General features: G+C 40.8%; 3 protein-coding genes and 2 long non-coding RNA genes across 5 annotated transcripts; all 5 read left to right on the forward strand.

Annotated features, from left to right (window-relative positions):
* Positions 1-1475: 1475 nt before the first annotated feature.
* Positions 1476-3278, forward strand: LOC129849182 (leukocyte immunoglobulin-like receptor subfamily A member 6). Its single transcript, XM_055916139.1, has 4 exons — positions 1476-1665; positions 1862-2050; positions 2364-2648; positions 2959-3278. Exons 1-4 carry the CDS (start codon positions 1476-1478, stop codon positions 3276-3278), a joined length of 984 nt encoding a protein of 327 aa, XP_055772114.1.
* A 73-nt stretch (positions 3279-3351) lies between these two features.
* LOC129849184 (low affinity immunoglobulin gamma Fc region receptor III-A-like) lies at positions 3352-4537 on the forward strand. Its single transcript, XM_055916140.1, has 3 exons — positions 3352-3355; positions 3827-4105; positions 4263-4537. The coding sequence occupies exons 1-3, from the start codon at positions 3352-3354 to the stop codon at positions 4535-4537; spliced, it is 558 nt and encodes a 185-aa protein (XP_055772115.1).
* Positions 4538-4744: 207 nt separating this feature from the next.
* Positions 4745-6020, forward strand: LOC129849185 (uncharacterized). The gene is made up of 5 exons (XR_008758626.1): positions 4745-4847; positions 4971-4995; positions 5073-5381; positions 5790-5870; positions 5958-6020. It is a non-coding gene; the product is annotated as an uncharacterized LOC129849185 (long non-coding RNA).
* Positions 6021-7954: 1934 nt separating this feature from the next.
* On the forward strand, positions 7955-16470 carry LOC129849186 (natural killer cell receptor 2B4-like). The gene is made up of 7 exons (XM_055916141.1): positions 7955-8488; positions 14014-14316; positions 14566-14835; positions 14997-15116; positions 15324-15382; positions 15466-15543; positions 15673-16470. The coding sequence occupies exons 1-7, from the start codon at positions 8416-8418 to the stop codon at positions 15745-15747; spliced, it is 978 nt and encodes a 325-aa protein (XP_055772116.1). The 5' UTR covers positions 7955-8415; the 3' UTR covers positions 15748-16470.
* A 3384-nt stretch (positions 16471-19854) lies between these two features.
* Positions 19855-20524, forward strand: LOC129849183 (uncharacterized). Its single transcript, XR_008758625.1, has 3 exons — positions 19855-19963; positions 20170-20267; positions 20428-20524. It is a non-coding gene; the product is annotated as an uncharacterized LOC129849183 (long non-coding RNA).
* The last annotated feature ends 5096 nt before the right edge of the window (positions 20525-25620 follow it).

Raw genomic sequence — 25620 nt, forward strand, 5'->3', positions numbered from 1 at the left:
AGACAGTTTTGAGGGAATTAAAAGTTATACTCTTCAAGAATAAATGCCTATAATTAATTGAAAGATCCAACATGTGTGTAGAAATCGTAGATTGCACCTTTAAAATAAATTACAGGATGGATTTGGTAATCAGTAACATGATTATGGCATGTTATTATTTATTTCAAGTTAATATTGGAGCAATGTGACTTTCTTTGTTGTAGTGCTGAGTACACACATCTACTCTGGACACTCTGAAGACGATGGTGGTAGATATTTGTACACTTGATCAAGCTTTCATCTCTTAATTCTCCATCAAATGTTTTATTTGTAATTTTAAAAGCTGCTTTTGGATAGACATATTTTGTGTTTTGAGTGTCTCAAAATAACATGTGTAAATTAATTGTTTCATGCTGGTTTAATTTTTTGCAGGACAGGCAAAGGCTGTTCTGACCATATACCCCACATCCTCCCAGATATTCAGTGGAGAGTCTGTCACTCTCAGATGTCACATACAAAGGGGAGAAGTCACTGACTGGGAATACACATGGAGCAAGGATGCTGTAGACTTATTCAGTAGGGTGCATAAATATGAGATCAGTGAGGTTATGATTTCAAACAGTGGAGACTACTCGTGTCTGGGTAAACATATTGATAATGGGACGTATTCTATGTGGAGTGATGCAGTCAGACTGACAGTGACAGGTAAGTCATCTTATCTCTCAAGTGCCTCCATGCCCATAACCACTTGACATAGGGCCCATCTCTCTACATTAGTGTCACTGGTGAGCTCACTATTAATCTTCAATCACTATCTGGACTTTATGAATTTTGTGTCCCGTTCTGACCTTTATTTCCTTTATTTTTGTCTTTATTTAGTATGGTCAGGGCGTGAGTTGGGGTGGGTAGTCTATGTGTCTTTTTCTATGTTGGGGTTCTGAGTTCGGCCTGGTATGATTCTCAATCAGTGGCAGCTGCCAATCGTTGTCCCAGATTGAGAATCATACTTAGGTAGCCTGAGTTTCACTTTTGAGTTGTGGGTGTTTGTTGCCGTGTCAGTGTTTGTTTGCCACATGGTACTGTTTTGTTAGTTTGTTCACTTCGTTTGTTGTTTTGCAGTGTTCTGTTTGTTGGATTAGCATAAAAATTCATCATCATGAACACTTACCACGCTGCGCCTTGGTCCTCCTCTCTTTCACCCGAAGACGAGCGTTACATTTTGAGCCAATGAGGGTTAATCTAAATACAGATATACTGTGTACACTAAATTCTAACTGAATAGAGTCAACATACTGCTATTTAAAATAAACTTTAATCAAAACTTAAATGCAAAGGCAAAATTATTTAAAATGACCAAGCATGAATCCAGATGTTTTGATATTCTGCTCTCTGTTTTCTTAGCTCTTCCTGAAACTACACTGACTGTAAATCCAAACCCTGTATACAATGGAGAAACAGTAACTCTGACTTGTTCAGTGGGATCTGACAGTGGTTGGATGTATACATGGTACAAAGACAACACTAAGAAAGTAGTGACCTTGTCTAGCAGACACACTACAACAGGAGCCACATTCACCATCAGTAGAGCTGCTGAGTCTGACCAGAGTCTCTACTGGTGTCAGGGAGAGATCCAGTCCAGATCCATATCATCAATCATCAGTGATCCTGTCACTATCACTGTGAAAGGTGAGTTACTTTATGTGTTTTTTTAATCAAACAAATGGACACTATTTATATTGAGTCAATCATGTAGATGTGGTCTGTGTGTCAGTATGAATGGAAAAATGCATAGTTACAGTACTACCTACAGAAGTAAGATCATACGTTGGAGAGACTTGTGCTCTGACTGCATTTGTCTTCATGTATAACTGTGTTTCCACAGCTCTGCCCACGGCCTCAGTGAAAGCCTCTCCACGGGGTCCCCTCTATTCTGGAGAGACAGTCACTCTGCAGTGTGACATAGACTACAGAGACTGGACGTACCTCTGGCACAGAGACAACCAACATCTTCCCATTCCGACCAGTAAGACCACCACCATCTCTCTCCCTGACCAGGCTGGTCAGTACCAGTGTGAGGGGACAAGGAATGGACAGCCCGAGAGGACATATCTCAGCTCATCTCTCACCATCGTTGTTGCTTGTGAGTTTAATGACATAACCATCACTTACTTAAATGTTGAGAAGGATAAGATCTTCATATTATTCTGTACAGTGAAAGTATTTTTTTTAAACAAAAACAGATGTATACTTTTAATTCAAACCTAATCAAGTCAACATACCCCAATAATGGACTTTTATAGTAAGAAAACGTTCCAACAACAGCTAAATCTTTGGATGTTGCCAAGCTTGTATCCAGATCTTTAAATAATGCTCTATTCTCACAGCCCTGCCCAAAGCTTACCTGACCATAACACCAAACCCTGCATACAATGGAGAGACAGTAACTCTGACGTGTTCAGTGGGGTCTGACAGTGGCTGGAGGTATACATGGTACAAAGACAACACTAAGAAAGTAGTGACCTTGCCTGGCAGACACACAACAACAGGAGTCACCTTCACCATCAGTAGAGCTGCTGAGTCTGACCAGGGTCTCTACTGGTGTCAGGGAGAGATCCAGTCCAGATCCATATCATCAATCATCAGTGATCCTGTCACTATCACTGTGAAAGGTGAGTAAACGTGTGTGTGTGTGTGTGTGTGTGTGTGTGTGTGTGTGTGTGTGTGTGTGTGTGTGTGTGTGTGTGTGTGTGTGTGTGTGTGTGTGTGTGTGTGTGTGTGTGTGTGTGTGTGTGTGTGTGTAGACATCACTGTAATGTCAGTATTCTGATAGATCTTGGTAAATCAGACAGTTCAGAGTGCATACTGTATGTTCAGAAATGACAACTTATGATATGGTCATGTTGTGATGAATGCTGATCAACATTATTTTACATTCTAAGGTGTGTGATAATGTTTATTTTCTGTGATGTGTCTGTGCAGAGAGACCTGTGGCTGTTCTGACCCTCCAACCCAACTGGTCCCAGATATTCAGTGGGGAGACTGTCACTCTCAGATGTGACATACAGGGGGAAGAAGAGATTGAGTATGCTTTTTATAACAGTGGGACGTCAGTCTACACCAAAACAGAGCCTGAGTACAGAATCAGTCCTGCAAAGAATGGTCTATGTACCTGTGAAGGTCTTCAGAAAACAAATGGGTTAAAACACTCCCAGACAAGTAATGCTATACAATTGACCGTGTTAGGTAAGTCTGTTTTTATGGGGTTGCAAGAGAAAGACAGAAGATATGAGGTCAAATAGCAGACAGTGGTTTCAATGATGTAACAAAACTATAGTTAGATTTTGGGGTGAGGTACAATACCATAATAACAAAATGGGTAAACACTATAAAGACTGAACATTTCATTTGTCATTTCCTTCATAACAGATAAACCCCAAGCTGTCCTGAGTGTCTCTCCTCAGTGGCTGAACCCTGGAGACTCAGTTACTCTGAGCTGTTGGGTTAAAGAGTCATCTACAGGCTGGAGGTTCTTCTGGTACCGAACTGTTCCCTATACAGCTGGGTTACTGTCCCTGTCAGACAGGTCCTACTCTGTAGAGCCTCTATCTGGCAATGTGACTAGTGAAGACTCCTACACTCTGATCCCTGCTGGTCCTAGTCACACAGGAGGATATGTGTGTAGAGCTGGGAGAGGAGACCCAGTCTATTACACACTCTACAGTGAACCTCAGTTTCTCTGGTCAGGAGGTAACTAACTGCATTGAAACTGCATTTAATCACATTTAAGTCACCCTCATGTGTATATATAACCACTGTATATGTTTGACTCTGTCACTCTTTGTTTCAGATCCGCAACCATCAGTGTCTCTCAAAATAAGACCCAACAGAACTCAACACTTTACATCAACGTCTCTCTCACTAAGCTGTGAGGAGAAGAGGAACTCTACTGGATGGAGACTGAAGAGATACAGAGAGAAAGCAGTGGAGTCAGGGTTTGTCTCTAACTGGGGATCAAGAGCAGGGTCCACATGTACCATCAGATCGACACGTAAAAAGGACAGTGGAGTGTACTGGTGTGAGTCTGGATCAGGAGAGTACAGTAATGCTGTCAACATTACAGTGGCTGGTACGTCTGTTGTACAACAGTCACTAACGTGTTTTACATTACAATGTATGATAATGATGTTCAATTCTGTAACTGAATGGTTGCATCTCATAAAATACAAACTCATGTTGGTGATTACTTCAGATTTACAGTATTATTTATATATTATGTTATACAGTTGGCCCTCTGATCCTGGAGAGCCCTCCCTATCCCATAACTGAGGGAGAGTCTGTGACTCTCAGCTGTAAAAATAGATATCAGGAAACAAACCCGAACCCCAAGGTTGATTTCTACAAAGATGGAGTTCTCATCAGGAATGAGACCACAGGAGAGATGACCATCCCTGTAGTTTCCAAGTCAGATGAAGGCTCCTACAAGTGTAAATCTAATGAAGGAGAATCACCAGAGAGCTGGGTGACAGTGAGAGGTGAAAAAACTATTACAATCACATGACCTTTTCATAATATCTGTGGTCATCAGTCATTTGTAGTGTTAAAAAAGCATACTGTAGGTTTGGAGCTGCAAGCTCAGGCTGGTCATCTGATCTCAAGTCAGATGTCAAATATATATTCACTTTGTCCACTACTATATTTATTTTCTACAACTACCTCAGAACCTGATAGTGATTTGCTGTTCTCTCTCAAAGGCGTAGCTCCTGGACCCTCTACATCAGTCCTAGTAGGAGGGGTTGTGGGCCTGGTTGTTGCTGGTGTTCTACTGGCCATTCTCCTGGTACTGCTGTGTCGATATAAAAATGCCGGAGGTGAAACTTTTATCAATTCATATTTATCTTTTTGGTTCATGTTTAGGAGAAAAATTTCTAATTACAAAAGTTTTAAACAGTAACGAATTGATACAATATAATATTATGCATTTCTCATTACAGGTTCCTGTTGCAACAGAATATTCTGGTGGGTACACCTGTCTTTCAACTTTTCATACAGTAAAATAGAATCTGTGTGTTTCATGAGTATCTCTCTCCCTGTAGGCCCCCCCAGCCCCAGAGGACCAACCTGGACCCCCAACAGGACCAAGGATCTACCCAGGGCCAGGCTCCTGATGCTGGGTATACACGTCTGCAGCATGGTCAGTCTCTCAGCCCAGACCACTGTCACTCTCCTCTCTGTAACTTCACATACTGACTTTTCACCATTCACTTTATATAGATGTTACCGTACTCTATGTCCCTAGGCAAGCTGAGGGAAAACCAACCTATTAATCTAACTCTCTCTACTTTGACCAACAGGTGGCGCTAACATCTATGATAAAATCACGCCCTCAGACAGTAATGACAATGGTACTGGGAAAGGGAAAGGGGGATACCTAGTCAGTTGTACAACTGAATACCTTCAAATGAAATGTGTCTTCTGCATTTAACCCAAACCCTCTGAATCAGAGAGGTGCGGGGGGGGGGGGGGCTGCCTTAATTGACATCCACGTCTTCGGCGGCTGGGGAACAGTGGGTTAACTGCCTTGCTCAGTTGCAGAACGACAGATTTTTCCCTTGTCAGCTCGGGGATTCGATCCAGCAACCTTTTGGTTACTGGCCCAGCAACCTTTTGGTTACTAAACACCAGGCTACCTGTATGTTAAATTTAGCATGAATACAGTATAGAGTTGTTGTTGCTGTTATTCTTCATGTGTTTAATATGACTAGCATACTAACAGTAAGTAGAGATATTAGTGTATTACCTGTATATTTCAGATGCTGGTGCTGCTACTGCTGGACCAAGTGAGGTGATGTACGCCAAGATTCAACTCAAAAAGTTGGACAAGAAAAAGAAAAGTAACTCTCAACTGTCACACAAAATGCAGCAGTGTTTTTTACTCATCAAATTTGATAAAAACATACAAATTCTCTTCACCTCCTCAGAAATGACAGCTGATCCAAAAGAAAATCCAGTCTATTCTGAAGTCAAGACAGGGAAGACCACAGGTGAGACTCATTCTACAGGTTGGCAGTCAGTAAAATCTAAATGTGCGATTTGGGAGTTTCAAAAAAGATGCAAAATATTCAATAAGCTACTTCCTTAATTTGCTGACTGGAAATGTCAATTTTCAGCAGCAACTGGACCTGTTGATGTGACCTATGCTGAGGTTGACCTTAAATTGAAGGCCAAAGCCAAGAAGAAGAAAAGTAAGACTGCACATCCCTCCTTCCATATTCCCCCTATCATAACCTCACACCTCTGACCCCATATTGACTAACTGTATGATATTCTTTACATAACTGTTATATTATTCTGGTGTTTTATCCTCACTCCTTACAGAAACATCAACCCCACCTGAGGCAGATTCAGTCTATTCTCAATTGAAGCCAGTCACAGCCCCAGGTAAGACTAATAGCCATATGTGATTGATAATTAATATGATACTAATATGGAACTAATGCTCTCATATCAAAGTATAATGTATTTATTTAAAGTATGTCTCTGTTTAATTCTTAAGAGTTTATTTGACTGCATGTCCTGAACAACTTTGTGTGGTGACATGTTGCAGGTACCTGAGGGATGGAGGGATGGAGGGATGGAAGGATGGAGGGATGGAAGGACACACCATCAGAGGAGGAGGAGGAACCCGGAACATGGATTTTGTACGCTCAACACACACAAGCAAACACACACATGCACAAACACACACGCAATAACAGCTTGTACATTAAGGCGTTCTTACTTATTTTATTTACTTATTTTATTGTATTTAAGCATGTTTTAATTGTGTTTCACTGTAAAAGCTTTTTTTTAACTATATGGTGCAAATGATGCATCTCATCTGCAGCTACAGCAATTGTATCTGCTTTGTATTGTGAATTGAGTTTTATTGTTGATTTATTCAGATGATAGAATAACATATTTGTATATGAATTTCACAAAAAAGTATTATTCATGTTTTCTTCTAATGGCCTGTACTTTTACAGTATGTTTGCATTGTGCTTTTTAATTAAAATAAATGTATCCACCAGATGGTATGAGTGCTTTCTTACAGTAAATAGATATTGTCATCATCATCAACTTTTCCATACAACCTCATTTGGTCAAACCTCCTTTCAGCCTAGTAATGATCTCGCTCTCCACAATGTGTGAGTTAAAGGGCAATCTGCTATTTCTACATACATTTTTGGACTTAATTATATCTACCCATTGAATCCTGAGAAATAGAACATAAATGCCCCATGAGCAAAGTTCAAAAGCCGTACCCCATCAGCTGAAGACCCGTTGAGTTTTTCAGAATGACTTTTGGGGGAAGAGTGTTCCTGAAAAGAACAGTTCTTCTCAATTATAATGATGTCATATACTCTGCAGTAGTTCTGAGGAGCTAGTAACCTACGTACGAATGACTACCAGTTCTCCCATATTGCCTCCTCATCCTACAGACAGGTCTTAACGATTAATGACATTAGTGGTGTATGACTCTGACTGATATTTTCAGTGTCCCTGCATGGTCCGGAAGGTCACTGTTCCAGTTAGGGGGTTTCTGTGTCTATGTGTTAATGTCTAAGTGGTCAGACAGACAGCCGGCAGCCAGGTCATTGTCACTGCACCTAAGAAACAGTCTCAGGAAGTGACATCACCACAAGCTGTTATATGAAACGTAGAAAGGCGGCCTCTATCAGTAACCTGGGACCCACTACCTTCCCAAAAAGTTGGCAGGTGTTACATGTCCCTCAGTCACACTGACCTATGAGTATGCAGAAGAAGTCATGCAAACACTTCTGCAGGTATATGAAGCCAAGATGAAACTGCAGAGACACTGTTATGACATTTTTGCTCTCTCTCTCTAACCCCCCCTCTCTCTCTCTCACTCGCTCTCTCTAACCCACCCCCCTCTCCCCCCTCTCTCTCTCTCTGTCTTTCTTTCTCTTTCTCTGTCTCTGTCTCAATCTCGCTCTCTGTCTTTCTCTCTCTTCTCCCGAGCCCTCTATCTAGCTCCTTCCTCTTTCTCTGCAACATTGAATGGTCTGCTCATAAAGTAACAAAGCTACCGGTATCTGTGAAACACCATGACCATTAACCACACAACCAGCAGCAGCTACGAAACACATGCTCCAAAACCACCACCATCAGACTGATCAACACAGTGACAGTCCCCAAACACACCCACGCCTCATCTTCTAACTCTCAAGCTGAGTGAAGAGGTAGAATGTGACTTATTTTTCAGCTAACATACAGGAATTATTTTATAGAACAGCAGCCCTCATCAAAAGGAAGTCTCGGCTCTTTCTCCTCTCTGCTCTAGCTTCTCTGTGTGTTTTGGATAGTCAACTGCTAGCTACCAGTGACAGTGATAGATAAGGACATACAGCCAGAGGAAACAGCCAACGCCTTTAAGAGATGTCTGGTGATCCCATCTCCTGCTTCTCCAAACAGGGAATACTACTTCTCCTACTCTCCAACCTCCACTATGGTAAGTTCTGTAACTATTCTTATTAATTTCAACATTTTAAACACAGTAGAACCATCAACGCGGATGACACAAACAAGTTAAAAAACGGATCCCCATGTGGTCCTCTTGGATATACAAGAAAACAAAAATACAGTGTACACAAGATAACATGAAAACAAAATACATCTCAAATACATCTCATGAATAGAGAGGAACCCGTAAAAGGAATCAAATAGATGACCAATTAACGTTCATTGAAACAACTATACTTGCACAGTTTTGAAGCATTTTGCACATAAACGATGTCTTAAAGGTATATATCAAATCAAATCAAATCAAATTGTATTTGTCACATACACATGGTTAGCAGATGTTAATGCGAGTGTAGCGAAATGCTTGTGCTTCTAGTTCCGACAATGCAGTAATAACCAACAAGTAATCTAACCTAACAATTCCACAACTACTACCTTATACGCACAAGTGTAAAGGGATAAAGAATATGTACATAAAGATATATGAATGAGTGATGGTACAGAACGGCATAGGCAAGATGCAGTAGATGGTATAGAGTACAGTATATACATATGAGATGAGTAATGTAGGGTATATAAACATAAAGTGGCATAGTTTTAAGTGGCTAGTGATACATGTATTACATAAAGATGGCAAGATGCAGTAGATGATATAGAGTACAGTATATAAATATACATATGAGATGAGTAATGTAGGGTATGTAAACATTATATTAAGTGGCATTGTTTAAAGTGGCTAGTGATATATTTTTACATAATTTCCATCAATTCCCATTATTAAAGTGGCTGGAGTTGAGTCAGTATGTTGGCAGCGGCCACTAAATGTTAGTGGTGGCTGTTTAACAGTCTGATGGCCTTGAGATAGAAGCTGTTTTTCAGTCTCTCGGTCCCTGCTTTGATGCACCTGTACTGACCTCGCCTTCTGGATGATAGCCGGGTGAACAGGCAGTGGCTCGGGTGGTTATTGTCCTTGATGATCTTTATGGCCTTCCTGTGACATTGGGTGGTGTAGGTGTCCTGGAGGGCAGGTAGTTTGCCCCCGGTGATGCGTTGTGCAGACCTCACTACCCTCTGGAGAGCCTTACGGTTGTGGGCGGAGCAGTTGCCGTACCAGGTGGTGATACAGCCCGACAGGATGCTCTCGATTGTGCATCTGTAGAAGTTTGTGAGTGCTTTTGGTGACAAGCCGAATTTCTTCAGCCTCCTGAGGTTGAAGAGGCGCTGCTGCGCCTTCTTCACAACGCTGTCTGTGTGGGTGGACCAATTCAGTTTGTCCGTGATGTGTACACCGAGGAACTTAAAACTTTCCACCTTCTCCACTACTGTCCCGTCAATGTGGATAGGGGGGTGCTCCCTCTGCTGTTTCCTGAAGTCCACAATCATCTCCTTTGTTTTGTTGACGTTGAGTGTGAGGTTATTTTCCTGACACCACACTCCGAGGGCCCTCACCTCCTCCCTGTAGGCTGTCTCATTGTTGTTGGTAATCAAGCCTACCACTGTAGTGTTGTCCGCAAACTTGATGATTGAGTTGGAGGCGTGCATGGCCACACAGTCGTGGGTGAACAGGGAGTACAGGAGACGGCTCAGAACGCACCCTTGTGGGGCCCCAGTGTTGAGGATCAGCGGGGTGAAGATGTTGTTACCTACCCTCACCACCTGAGGGCGGCCCGTCAGGAAGTCTAGGACCCAGTTGCACAGGGCGGGGTCGAGACCCAGGGTCTCGAGCTTGATGACGAGTTTGGAGGGTACCATGGTGTTAAATGCTGAGCTGTAGTCGATGAACAGCATTCTCACATAGGTATTCCTCTTGTCCAGATGGGTTAGGGCAGTGTGCAGTGTGGTTGCGATTGCGTCATCTGTGGACCTATTGGGTCGGTAAGCAAATTTGAATGGGTCTAGGGTGTCAGGTAGGGTGGAGGTAATATGGTCCTTGACTAGTCTCTCAAAGCACTTCATGATGACGGAAGTGACTGCTACGGGGCGGTAGTCGTTTAGCTCAGTTACCTTAGCTTTCTTGGGAACAGGAACAATGGTGGCCCTCTTGAAGCATGTTGGAACAGCAGACTGGGATAAGTATTGATTGAATATGTCCTTAAACACACCAGCCAGCTGGTCTGCGCATGCTCTGAGGACGTGGCTGGGAATGCCGTCTGGGCCTGCAGCCTTGCGAGGGTTAACACGTTTAAATGTTTTACTCACCTCGGCTGCAGTGAAGGAGAGCCCGCAGGTTTTGGTAGCGGGCCGTGTCAGGGGCACTGTATTGTCCTCAAAGTGAGCAAAAACGTTACTTAGTCTGTCTGGGAGCAAGACATCCTGGTCCGCGACAGGGCTGGTTTTCTTTTTGTAATCCGTGATTGACTGTAGACCCTGCCACATACCTCTTGTGTCTGAGCTGTTGAATTGCGACTCTACTTTGTCTCTATACTGGCACTTAGCTTGTTTGATTGCCTTGCGGAGGGAATAGCTACACTGTTTGTATTCGGTCATATTTCCGGTCACCTTGCCCTGGTTAAAAGCAGTGGTTCGCTCTTTCAGTTTCACGCGAATGCTGCCATCAATCCACGGTTTCTGGTTTTGGAATGTTTTAATCGTTGTTGTGGGTACGACATCGTCAATGCACTTTCTAATGAACTCGCTCACCGAATCAGCGTATTCGTCAATGTTGTTGTTGTTGGACGCAATGCGAAACATATCCCAATCCACGTGATCGAAGCAGTCTTGAAGCATGGAATCAGATTGGTCGGACCAGCGTTGAACAGACCTGAGTGCGGGAGCTTGCTGTTTTAGTTTCTGTTTGTAGGCTGGAAGCATTAAAATGGAGTCGTGGTCAGCTTTTCCGAAAGGAGGGCGGGGGAGGGCCTTATATGCGTCGCGGAAGTTAGTATAACAATGATCCAAGGTTTTACCAGCCCTGGTTGCGCAATCGATATCCTGATAGAATTTAGGGAGTTTTGTTTTCAGATTAGCCTTGTTAAAATCCCCAGCTACGATGAATGCAGCCTCAGGGTGTGTGGTTTCCAGTTTACATAGAGTCAGATAAAGTTTGTTCAGGGCCATCGATGTGTCTGCTTGGGAGGTAATATATACGGCTGTGATTATAATCGAAAAGAATTCCCTTGGTAGATAATGCGGTCGACATTTGATTGTGAGGAATTCTAAATCAGGTGAACAGAATGACTAGAGTTCCTGCATGTTGTTATGATCACACCACGTCTCGTTAATCATAAGGCATACACCCCCGCCCCTCTTCTTACCAGAAAGATGTTTGTTTCTGTCGGCGCGATGCGTGAAGAAACCAGCTGGCTGCACCGACTCCGTTAGCGTCTCTCGAGTGAGCCATGTTTCCGTGAAGCAAAGAACGTTACAGTCTCTGATGTCTCTCTGGAATGTTACCCTTGCTCGGATTTCATCAACCTTGTTGTCAAGAGACTGGACATTGGCGAGTAGTATGCTAGGGAGTGGAGCGCGATGTGCCCGTCTCCGAAGCCTGACCAGAAGACCGCTTCGTTTGCCCCTTTTACGGCGTCGTTGTTTAGGGTCGCCGGCTGGGATCAGATCCATTGTACTGGGTGGAAGGCAAAACACAGGATCCGTTTCAAGAGAGTCATATTCATGGTTGTAATGATGGTAAGTTGACGTTGCTCTTATATTCAGTAGTTCCTCCCGACTGTATGTAATGAAACCTAAGATTACCTGGGGTACCAATGTAAGAAATAACACATAAAAAAACAAAATACTGCATAGTTTCCTAGGAACGCGAAGCGAGGCGGCCATATCTGTCGGCGCCGGAAGTTATTTAAACTCCCTAGTGTATTGACAGATGTTATATGGTTTGGTACACCATTCCATTCCTCTGCACCAGTGTTAAGGAAAGAGCTTTTTCCAGCCATGCTCCTATAGAGCAGCGGTCTCATATTGGCAACACTGAAATTAAAATAACCAGACAGGTAACTGGGGGAAAGGTCATGTATCTCTTTAAAAACCAACAACAGTTTAATCTGCACCACCACCAGATCAACTGGAAACTGGCACTTTAGTTTGTTTTGGGCCGATTGAAGTTTGTCCTTCAGATGTTTTGTTATGCCACTGAATCATGAGATACAAGCATAGTCATAGTGGCCCTGTATCAGAGATGTTGCCAGGGTCCTCATTGTCTCTCTATCCAGGAACTTGGCTACCTTTGCCAGGAACTTGGTCCTGGAGTGAACATTCCCAATGGCCTCCAGAGCCACAAGTTTGCATGTCATGTGTTGGTCCCAGTTCACATCCCAATGAATGTAACAGAGCATTTTTCCTTCACCGCTACGTCATTAAACTTGACCGAGAAGTTGGAGAGTTGTTCACTTTGTGTTTGGAACCAAACAGGATACATTCTGTCTTGCCTAAATGGATAACCACTTACTGACTTTAGTCAGTTGGCTGCTTAGGGTCTTTTCAACGGTCTCCTTATTCTAATGTGAAACCAAGAGGGTAGAATCATCCCCAAACAGGATCTATTGCATGTGCTTGCTTGCATGATAAAGTAAGGAAAACCATCAGCTTTCTCTAACTTCCTTGTTGGTTTTTACATGGTGTGTGTTGACTGTAAGAATGCCTTGTCATCAGTGATTGGTTGGATATCTCGAACCATTTGCTTTATTACTGTTTGACAACACCTACATAATACCTATATTCAGGAACATAACATGATGTATTGATTCTGCAGGAAACCCAAATTGGTCTACACGGACAAGTTCTGGCCTGGTTTAGATCTTATGACCCTGTGCCTAAAGGCTGTCATTCATTACATTTAAGGTCATATGGGACTGTATCAAATTATTGTTTCTATTACATAATATGATACATTGCCAGACTAGGATAACTGCAGTTATGTCTTAAATTCTTCAATGAACTGTAACTGTATTTAGTCTTAATTCATGACTGACATTTTTTTTATAAGGGTTTATAAAACATTACTTCAGACTGATATGCAATTATAATGTTGCCCATGCAGTATATGATGTATTTCTGGTGAATAATTACACAGTAAACACAGTGGTATTTGTACTTGTGAGCTGAGGAGGGGTTATCAGATCCACCCCCACTTCTCTTTTCCTGTCATCTCATCCTGTTCTACTGAATGTGGGGGAGGAGTGGACTTTAATGAAGTGAAATAGGACCCACACACTCAGATACATAAAGATATAAAGTGAAAATATGCTAAGTTCCACGTACAGCATAAATGAAACCTGGAAATTATAAATCCAATCCATTATTATCTATTATTGATTAGGTAGGACTTTGCATTGTAGTGTATTATTGTGTAATTATTAATGTAGGCACACAAGTATTACAGTCACACTGTAACAAGTATTAGAGTGTAACAATGAGTAATTACATCACTTGCTACATCGTACTTACATTAATAATTATACAGTAATAAGATCATTGTAATATAGTGTGCAACCATTGACTGATGTCAGAATTTAGTATTTTTTATTTCACCTTTATAACGTATTTATTTGTGTGTTTCAGGTGTAGATGTTCCTCTGATCATCAACAAGAGAGTGGGGGACTCCGTGGAGCTGCTGGCAGGCAAAGAGAATGGACATTTGAAATCCTTGGTGTGGAAGTATATGGGAAAGGAGATTGCAGAATTCAACTCAGAAGTTGTATATTCACCTGGATCCCAGTTTGAGGGGAGACTAAAGATGAACACCAAAAACTTCAGTTTAACAGTCAGAGAACTGACACTGCAAGACTCAGGGGATTTTCTACTTACAGGTGATGGGGACAAAGGTCAGATTGACAGTAAGACCATCACTCTGAAGGTCCACGGTAGGCTGTTTTCATCTTTTTGCATCCTATTTTAAATATCATTCTTATTTTTATACATGACCACAGCTGATGGTCTTTACACTAACACTGAATTTGGGGTTTTACACTGACCTTACTCACCATGCTTTGTTACATTTCAATCACATTTTCAAGTTTAATCCTCCATGATCTTTCTTCTGGTTGTATGGCTATGGTAGGATTCATTTAGAAGACTAATTATGAATCTCTATCTCTCTCCTGGTTGGTCAGAACCTATATCCAAGGTGGCGATCCAGACAGACATCAAGCTATTGGCCAACCACTCCTGTACGGTACGGCTGGTGTGCAACGTGTCCTGCTACCACAACATTACTTACACCTGGGAGAGAGACAATGAGATCTACGGGGACACCCAGCAGATTCACTTCTCTCTCTCACCAGCAGAGAGAAACATCAGTGTAAAGTGCAACGCCTCCAACCTAGTCAGTTGGAAAGCTGCCTTTGAGACAGTAAAGTGTAGTGGTGACACAACCACCCCAGGTACCTAGATATCGTAATAATCCCTTCCATAAACTTTTCAGTGTGCTTATACGCTTATGTTGTCAAATATAATATGTAATGCATTTGATTACATTGGATGTATATGATATAGAGCCATTTAGTCTTTATCATATTGTATAGTCTAATCATGTGTGTTGTAGAATATGTGACAGGACTGGCGTCGTATGCCATCTACATCGGAGTATCAGTGGGAGGTGCTGTGGTGCTGATCCTCACTGTAGCTGTGGCAGTGTGCTACTGCAGGGGCCGAAGTAACACAGGTATGTACAGCTTAGGGGCCTCCACTATATTTAAATTTACATTTCTGTTAGTTCTAGAAGTATTCTTCAGCTGATAGGATTTTGGAGGGGGGGATTTGCTAGAAATTAGAAAAAGAGTGAGACCCCTCATTTATTCCTGGGTATGTTTGTTGATATCCTGTATGAAATGTATCTGATTGGTTGATATTTTGTTCTTATAAAACACAGAAGATCTAACTGACAACACAATATATGCTGATATTATGATCAACACAAGAAGTAGAGATGTAAGTATGCATTGCCGTTATTATGTATCTGAGTGTGTGAAGCTGTATGTACTGAATTGTAATGGGCTGTATTTTGATTCCAGACAATATCAAACAGTCAGGTAAACCCAATATCCATCTATGAAACTGTCAATGATCTGGTTATCCCAAGATTGAACAAGGTAAGATATAAATGGTCATAATGTTAAAATGTCTGTGATTGAATGGAAGACTATGTAGTCTACTTTGAGAATAGTCTATACCTTTCTTGATGCTGAAACAGTTTCTTCTTGACTGTCTGTCACATGTAGCCGCAGACTCTGTATGACAAGATCGCATTTGGACGCCCAGAAGGCCCCCCTTGTCCCTACCAGAAAGTACTGTGAGCTGAACAGGATGTGGTCATAGGCTGGGCCTTGCATAGATATACAACCCTCTGCATCCTCTGCATCTTACACGTGTACATTCTGTAGATAGGCCTAGATGTTACTGTTTCATTTCATCACGATCTACACAATTTGCTTACAATTTGATGATTGTACTCTTCTCCCTTTTTTAATTATCATATATATAGTGTATCATCAGGCCTTATGCTGTTCTTTGAGGGCCTAGTTACAATTAGATTCTGAAATGTGTCATAGGCAGTTATAGGTGTTGTGATCAGACAAGCTCATATGTCGAATTTCTAGTTTCTAGATTAAAGAAAATAGTTGTAGATAATAGTATGACATTGATTAGTGAAGTTCATTTATGCCTGTGAATAGAAAGTGTACTCTTTTGCATCAGGATTATGTGCTGGCCAGGCATCGATGAGGTTGTAATCAGAGAGTATATGATGGAGAGTCTTTGTTACATGTGGACTGTAGATGGTCTTATTTGATTTGTCCGCATGTCCAAAATGGCATTCATGTCTGTCCCAATAACCAGATGGAATTCAATTAATTCCCCAAAATATTCCATTCACAGAATAAAACATGTTTCTACCTTTTTGCATACGTTGAGTGCTTTGCATTTAGAATGAATTGTAATTACCACTCACGACTGTATTTGTTAGCAACAGAGGCATGATTGTTGTATTGAATGGTTTTCAGTACTGTAGCCTTCACCAAGTGAATGTCTATGTGAATATGTTATCTTTAAAATTAAACTCATTATGACAACACATTACATATATCATAAAGCCGCTGAGGGCCTAGTTACACCCTAACACACTGGTCTGAAACTCCTGGTTTAGTCAAATTATGCCGGCTTGCAAAGGGATGTGTCATTTCTATTGGAATCCAGTCAAAGTTAGGATATCCAACTATTTAACATTTAAGTCACATGCAACATGCATTCAGAATGACTGTTGGGGTAGAGAAAATTGTCACGATCGTCCATAGGTGGAAGAGAGGAGGACATAAATACATCTTCTTTAATGAAGACGAAACAAACACTTTTACAAACGAACAAAACAACCGTGAAGCTATACAAACAAATCGTGCTGACACTAAACACTACACATAGACAATTACCCACAACCTACCTAATGCCTATGGCTGCCTAAATATGGCTCTCAATCAGAGACAACGATAGACAGCTGTCTCTAATTGAGAACCAATCCAGGCAACCATAGACTTACCTAAACACCTACACTGAACACAACCCCATAAACTCTACAAAACCCCCTAAACAATACACACACCCTAAACTAGACAAAAGCACCCAAACATCTCCCATGTCACACCCTGACCTAACTAAAATAATAAAGAAAATAAAGATAACTAAGGCCAGGGCGTGACAAAGATTGATTATTGAGACTACCTAAATCATATAAACTGGAACAGCCATAACAGTAATGTGTGAAATAAGTCCAACTAGTAACAGATTGGATTAGTTTTGAAAAATGTATGTTATCTTTGTTTGTGTAGCATAAGATTACTCAACCAGTCATTGTACATGCAAATACACAGGTATTGAAACAAACCATTCTGAAAATCAACCTGTGAAGAGATCATGCTGGAATAATGATAATGATGATGATTGGTGTGGTTTTGAGCAAAGAATCATTTTGTATTTTACTCAACAAGCTTGTTCAAATACAACTGACTTCAAGCAGAGTTTGTTGATTTAAGACTCTAACAGATTGGCTCAAATTCTCGTCATTTTTAAGTCCACGCAACTTGCATAATAATGCTAATTAAGCAATTGGTTAAGTTTGACTTTTTCCAGTGCACAGTGTATGAAATGAAAAGGCTGAGGAACTTCACATTAGGTCACTTGTTTGTCATAGTTAAGTTGTCATCTATCTATCTATCTATCTATCTATCTATCTATCTATCTTTTATTTATTGAGGTAAGAAGCCCAAAATGGCTGATGTGAAAACCACACCACAAATATACGTTTAAAAAAAGTGTGTTTAATCAGTTAAACAAAGCATATTAATTATAAGTGTACATAATATATTCAGTAAACAAGAAAAAACATATTTGATTATATGTGGGTACATGTGTTTGTGTGTGTGAGTGAGAGTTAGGCTACATGAAGGGGATTATTGGGTAGTTTGGTTCATCAGGCTGACCCCAAGTCTTCGCTTGAAGTTATTGAGGGATGATGAGGTTTTGACAATGTGAAGATAAGAATTCCAGAGTATGGTACCTCTGTATCTGATAGAAGCTGCATTGTGACATATCAGACTTCACAGGCTGGACTTACCACTGGTTAATAAATAAAGAACAGATTTCAGGTCAGACCAGTAAAACCACCACCATCTCTCTCTCTGACCAGGCTGGTCAGAACCAGTGCGAGGGGACAAGGACAAGACCGCCCCAAAATTCGTATCTCATTTTATCTCTCCACATCAACATCACTGGTGAGTTCATTATTTATCTTCAATCACTATCTGGACATTCTGAATTCTGAGCCAAGGAGGGTTAATGTAAATACCGTACTGTAAACACTGTAAATTCTAACTGAATGGAGTCAACATACCACTACAGTATGTAAACTCAACTTTCATCAAAACTGCAACAGATAAATGATTTTAAATAACCAGGAATTTATCCACATTTTTCATTCCTGTCTTTGTTTTCTTAGCTCTGCCTGAAACTACGTTAACTGTAAATCCAAACCCTGCTGTCAGTGTTCCAGGTGAATGGAATAAAGCGGAGTCAGGTGCAGGACACAGGTATGAGTAAAGCCACGATCTTTACTCAATATCAACAGTAATCCAACAAGGATAAATATAAACAATCCAGAACACGTACACGGAACCACTTGACAAACACAATCACGCACAAAACAAAAGGCGAAGCCAGAGGGTTAAATAAGGAACATGATTATGGAATGGAAACCAGGTGTGTACAATGAAGACCAAACAAAACGAAAATGAAACATGGATCGGTGGTGACTAGAAAGCCGGTGACGCCGCCCGAACAAGGAGAGGGACCAACTTCGGCAGAAGTCGTGACACCTGCATACACTGGAAAGACAGTAATTTTAACATGTTCAGTGGGATCTGACAGTGGCTGGAGCTATACATGGTACAAAGACAATGCTAACATGCTGACCAGACCGTACAAGTCACGTGCGCGAGCGGTACAAAATAAATGTAGAAATACATGTTATTCAATTATTGCACAAACACTGCTCGTGCGCGACAACGAGCGTCTGCGTTGCCAAGGGCTAAAATAGAAGTCATTCCTATTTTTGACGCATGTCACGCTGCAGGTCCTGCCTCTCCCATCTCCTCATTGGTTTAAAGAAGCAGGTACCCATGTGCCATCTCCTCATTGGTTATACCCACGTGGGTGATTGAAAGACGAACTGTTTTGCTGGTTGTCGTGGTAATACTATGAAAGTGGAGATGCCAATCACCATATAAGTTCAAAGATGTAAAAGTATGGGAGGAGAAATGACACGATTCGTCTGACCGTTTTATGTGTGGATTAATTGTCGGAGTAGAGTAACTTGTGCATTTCAGGTAAAATAACAACTCAATTTTTATATCCCAGGACAAATTAGCTAGCAACAGCAAGCTAACTAGCTAAATTGCCATACATGTTTAATGCTTTTCGACCTGTACCTAAATTAATGTAATTGGTCCAGAGTTTGTTTTGATATTTTAACCTGCGTGTCGTGATCGCGTTTGGTGTAGGGGGACAAAATACATCTATGCACGATAGCGCACGATGGCGCACGCGCGCAGCCGGTTTGAGTTCCTTGTAAGAAAGTAGTGACCTTGTCTGGCAGACACACTACAACAGGAGCCACCTTTACCATCAGTAGAGCTGCTGAGTCTGACCAGGGTCTCTACTGGTGTCAGGGAGAGATGCAGTCCAGATCCACATAATCAATTATCAGTGATCTTGTCACTATCACTGTGAATGTTGTGTGTGTGTACGTGTCTGTGTAGAAATGTGTAGTAATGTTTTGCTTGTCTACTACTTCATTTATTTTCTACAACTACCTCAGAGTCTGACGGTAATTTGCTGTTCTCTCTCCAGGCGTAACTCCTGGACCCTCTACATCAGTCCTAGTAGGAGTGGTTGTGGGCCTGGTTGTTGCTGGTGTTCTACTGGCCATTCTCCTGGTACTGCTGTGTCAATATAAAAACGCCAAATGTGAGACTTTTATAATTTCTCATTTAACTGTTTAGGATAAAAATGTCTAATTACAAAAGTTTAAAACAGTATTATAATATGCATTTCTCATTACAGGTTCATGTTGAAACAGAATATTATCACGAGTACACCTGTCTTTCAACTACGTTCCTTTTCATACAGTAACATCTAATCTGTGTGTTTCATGACTATCTCTCTCCCTGTAGGCCCCCCCAGCCCCAGAGGACCAACCTGGACCCCCAACAGGACCAAGGATCTACCCAGGGTCGGGCTCCTGATGCTGAGTATACACATCTGCGGCATGGTCAGTCTCTTAGTCCAGACCACTGTTACCCTCTCTGTAACCTCACACACTGACTTTTCCCCATCCACTTTGTATACAACATGTTACCGTACTCTATGTCCCTAGGCAAGCTGAGGGAAAACCATCTAATTAATCTATCTCTCTCTTCTTTGACCAACAGGTGGCACTAACATCTATGATACAATCACTCCCTCTGACAGTAATGACAGCGGTACTGTACACTATATTAAGTTAAGCATGAATACAGTATATAGTTGTTGTTGCTCTTCATATGTTTAATAAGACTAACATACTAACACTAAGTAGATATTAGTGTATTACCTGTATATTTCAGATGCTGGTACTGCTACTACTGGATCAAGTGATATGACGTACACACAGATAAAACTCAAAAAGTTGGACAAGAAGAAGAAAAGTAATACTCAACTGTCACATAAATTAATACAAAATGTAGCAGTGTTTTTTACTCGTTAAATTTGATAGAAACGTACAAATTCTCTCCTCCTCCTCCTCTGAAATGCCAGCTGATCCAACAGAAAATCCAGTCTATTCTGATGTCAAGACGGGGAAGACCACAGGTAAGACCCATTCTACAGGTTGGCAGTCAGTGAAATCAAAATGTGCGATTTTTGAGATTCAATGAAGATGCAGAATATGCAATAAGCTACTTCCTTCATTTGTTGACTGGAAATGTCAATTTTCATCAGCAACTGGACTTGTTGATGTGACCTATGCTGATGTTGACCTTAAACAGAAGGCCAACGCCAAGAAGAAGAAATGTAAGACTGGACATCCCTCCTTCAATATTCCCCCTATCATAACCTCACACTTCTTTGACCCCATATTGACTAGCTGTATAATAATCTGTATATAACTGTTATATTATTCTGGTGTTTTATCCTCACCCCTTACAGAAACATCAACTCCACCTGAGGCAGATTCAGTCTATTCTCAATTGAAGCCAGGCACATCCCCAGGTAAGACTAATAGCCATATGTGATTGATACTTAATATGATACTAATATGGAACTAATGCTCTGATATCAAAGTATACTGTATCTATTTAAAGTATGTCTCTTTGTTTGATTCTAAAGATTTGGTTTGACTGCATGTCCTAAACAACTTTGTGTGGTGACATGTTGCAGGTACCTGAGGGGGACATGGATTATAGAAGGTCAACGTACACAAGCAAACACACACACACACACACACACACACACACACACACACACACACACACACACACACACACACACACACACACACACACACACACACACACACACACACACACACACACACACATTATACATTAAGGATTTTTTTCAAATGTTTATTTACCAACAGATATGTTGTATTTAAGCATGGTTTAATTGTGTTTCACTGTAACAGATGTTTGTATTATAAGGTGTAATGATGATGGATCTTATTTGCAGCTACAGTAATTGTATCGGCTTTGTATTGTGTATTGAATTGTGATGTTGATTTATATCTGTCATTCATATGATAGAATAACATATTTGTATTTGAATTTCCCAACAAGAATTATTCACGTATTCTTGTGAATGGCCTGTACTTTTACAATATTTTTGCATTGTGCTTTTTTAATAAACCATTTGTTTATCCACCAGATGGAATTAGTGCTTTCTTACAGTACATGGATATTGTCATCATTATCAACTTTTCCATAAAACCTAATTTGGTTAAACCTCCTTTCAGCCTAGTATAGATCTCAGACTCCACAATGTGTGAGTTAAAGGGGCAATCTGCTATTTCTACATCAATTTTTGGACTTAATTATATCTACCCATTGAATCTTGAGCAATATAACATAAAAGATAAAAAAGCCGTACCCCATCAGCTGAAGACCCGTAGAGATTTTTCAGAATGACTTTTGGGGGAAGAGTGTGCCTGAAAAGATCAGTTCTTCTCAGTTTAATGATGTCATATACTCTGCAGGAGTTCTGAGGAGCTGGTTAGTACTGGTACTGTGTATCACTTCCTTTGTGGACATGCACATCTATGATGGCAAAAGGATCTTCCAAGTAAGCAAATGTAAGACTCATTAGCCAGGGTGTGGTATCTAAAGGGAAACATTATTAAATATTTTCATTTCTGTGTTGAATTCCACATAGTAACCTACGTATGCATGACTACCAGTTCTCCCATATTGCCTCCTCATCCTACAGACAGGTCGTGAAGATTAATGGCATTAGTGTTGTATGACTCTGACTGCTATTTTCAGTGTCCCTGCATGGTCTGGAAGGTCACTGTTCCAGTTAGATGGTTTCCGTGTCTATGTGTTTATGTCTATGTTGTCAGACAGACACCCAGCAGCCCGGTCATTGTCACTGCTCCTGAGAAACAGAAACAGGTTGCCACGGAGACCACAAACCACAGGAAGTGACATCCCCACAAGATGTTACCTGAAACGTAGAAGAAGGGCCTTTGCCAGTAACCTGGGACTCACTACCTAACAAGAAAGTTGGCAGGTGTTTCATGTCCCTCAGTCACACTGACCTATGAGCATGCAGAAGAAGTCATGCAAACACTTCTGCAGGTATATGAAGCCTAGATGAAAATGAACACACTGCCCAAAATAAACTGCCTGTTACTCAGGCCCAGCCAGGATATGCATATAATTGGTAACATTGGATAGAAAACACTCTGAAGTTTCTAAAACTGTTAAAATATTGTTTGAGACTATAACAGAATTGATATGGCAGGCAAAAATCCCCAAAAAATCCGACCAGATTATTATTATTTTTCACCTCCCAGGCTCTTATTATGGAAATCTACTGTTTATATATATCTATATATATTCACCTAAATTGCAATTCCTATGGCTTCCACTAGACGTCAACAGTCTTTATTCAAGGTTTCAGGCTTCTTTTTTGAAAAACAAACAAGTATTTGGAGTTTTTGTAATGGGACCATATTATTTTTGCCATCATTGTAAGCCTGCCACACACACACAAAACAATACATTTATTACACATAAGAATGAGTGAGTTTTTGTCACAATCTGGCTCATGGGAAGTGACATAGACCTCTTATAGGATAATGGCATAAATAATAAAATAATAATAATTAATCATTATGCTCTTTATTTAACCATCTTACAAATAAAACCTTATTTGTCATTGAAAATTGTGAATAACTCACCACAGGTTAATGAAAGTGTACGCTTGAAAGGATGTAAATAATCCTATATTTAGTTTTCATGTTAGTAAGGGCCGAGAATCCACTCTCACGTAGGTACGTGGTTGCAAAGGGCATCAGTGTCTTAACAGCGTGATTTACCAAGGCAGGATACTCTGAGTGCAGCCCAATCCAGAAATCTGGCAATGGCTTCTGATTAAATTAAATTTTCACTGACCCGCTTGTTGCAATTTTGACGAGGCTCTCTTTTTTAGATATCGGTAAGTGGATTGGAGACAGGGCATGAAAGTGATAACGAATCCAGTTGTTTGTGTCATCCGTTTCGGGAAAGTACCTGCGTAATTGCGCACCCAACTCACTAAGGTGCTTCGCAATATCAGATTTGACATTGTCCGTAAGCTTGAGTTTATTTGCACACAACATAATCATACAATGATGGAAAGACCTGTGTGCTGTCCTTGTTAATGCAGACAGAGAAGAGCTACAATTTCTTAATCATAGCCTCAATTTTGTCCAACACATTGAATATAGATGCGGAGATTCCCTGTAATCCTAGATTCAGATCTTTCAGGTAAGAAAAAACATCACCCAGATAGGCCAGTCGTGTGAGAAACTCGTCATCATGCAAGCTGTCAGACAAGTGAAAAGTATGGTCAGTTAAGAAAACTTTAAGCTTGTCTTTCAATTAAAAATAACTTGTAAATACTTTCAACTTGATAACCGGTGCACTTCTGTATGTTGTGAGAGCTTTACATGGTCGCTGCCCATATCATTGCATAGTGCAGAAATACACAACAGTTCAGGTGCCTTGCTTTAACAAAGTCATCAATTTTCATTGTAGTCTCCAAAACTTCTTTCAAGCTGTCAGGCATTCCCTTTGTAGCAAGAGCCTCTCGGTGGATGCTGCAGTGTACCCAAGTGACGTCGGGGACAACTGCTTGCATGCACATTACCACTCCCCTATGTATTCCTGTCATGGCTTTTGCGCCATCAGTACAGATACCAACACATCTTGACCACCAACATCCGTTTGATGTCACAAAGCTGTCCAGTACTTTAAAAAGATCCCCTCCTCTTGTCCTGGTTTCCAATGTTTTGCAGAAGAGGATGTCTTCCTTAATTGACACTCCATAAACATAACGGACATATGCCAGGAGCTGTGCCAGATCTGACTCATCCAGCTGTAATGCATAGATTTCACTTTCTTATATGCGAAGCAGTAATTGTTTCAAAACATCTCTTGCCATTTCACTGATGCATTGTGAAACAGTGTTGGCTGTTGAAGGCACTGTCTGTATAGTTTTTGGGGCCCTTTCCCCCAGCATTGTCCCAGCCATATCCTGGCAGGAAGAATTAAGTCCTCCACAATAGTATGGGACTTGTCTGTCCTCGCCACTCGGTAGCTCAACATATAAGATGCTTCTAGCCCCTTCTTATTAATGTTATTTGTTGCTTTTATTCATGTCTTATTACTCGAAAGTCGTCTTAATTATGGCTGCAGCCCGACGTCGGTACACTTATGACAACAGCCAGCTCAAGTGCAGGGCGCGAAATTCAAAAGATATTTTTTTTTTATATTTAACTTTCACACATTAACAAGTCCAATACAGCATATGAAAGGTACACATCTTGTGAATCCAGCCAACATGTCCGATTTTTAAAATGTTTTACAGGGAAGACACAATATGTAAATCTATTAGCTAACCACGTTAGCAAAAGACACCACTTTTTTTACTCCAACAGTTTTTTACTCCATCAGTAGCTATCACAAATTCGACCAAATAAAGATATAAATAGCCACTAACCAAGAAACAACTTCATCAGATAACAGTCTGATAACATATTTATTGTATAGCATATGTTTTGTTAGAAAAATGTGCATATTTCAGGTATAAATCATAGTTTACATTGCAGCTACAGTCAGAAATTGCACCGAAAGCAGCCATAAAACTTACCGACACCAACGTCAAATACCTAATTACTCATCATAAAACATTTCTGAAAAATACATAGTGTACAGCAAATGAAAGACAGGCATCTTGTGATTCCAGCCAATATTTCCGATTTATTAAGTGTTTTACAACGGAGAAAAAATGTAGCGTTACATTAGCTTAGCACAATAGCCAGAAACACTTGGGCGCCGGCGACTACGGCAGATATATGAAATAAAATAATAAAATGCGTCTTACTT

Source organism: Salvelinus fontinalis, unplaced genomic scaffold (assembly GCF_029448725.1).
Source record: "Salvelinus fontinalis isolate EN_2023a unplaced genomic scaffold, ASM2944872v1 scaffold_1377, whole genome shotgun sequence".
NCBI classification, from domain to species: Eukaryota; Metazoa; Chordata; class Actinopteri; order Salmoniformes; family Salmonidae; genus Salvelinus; species Salvelinus fontinalis.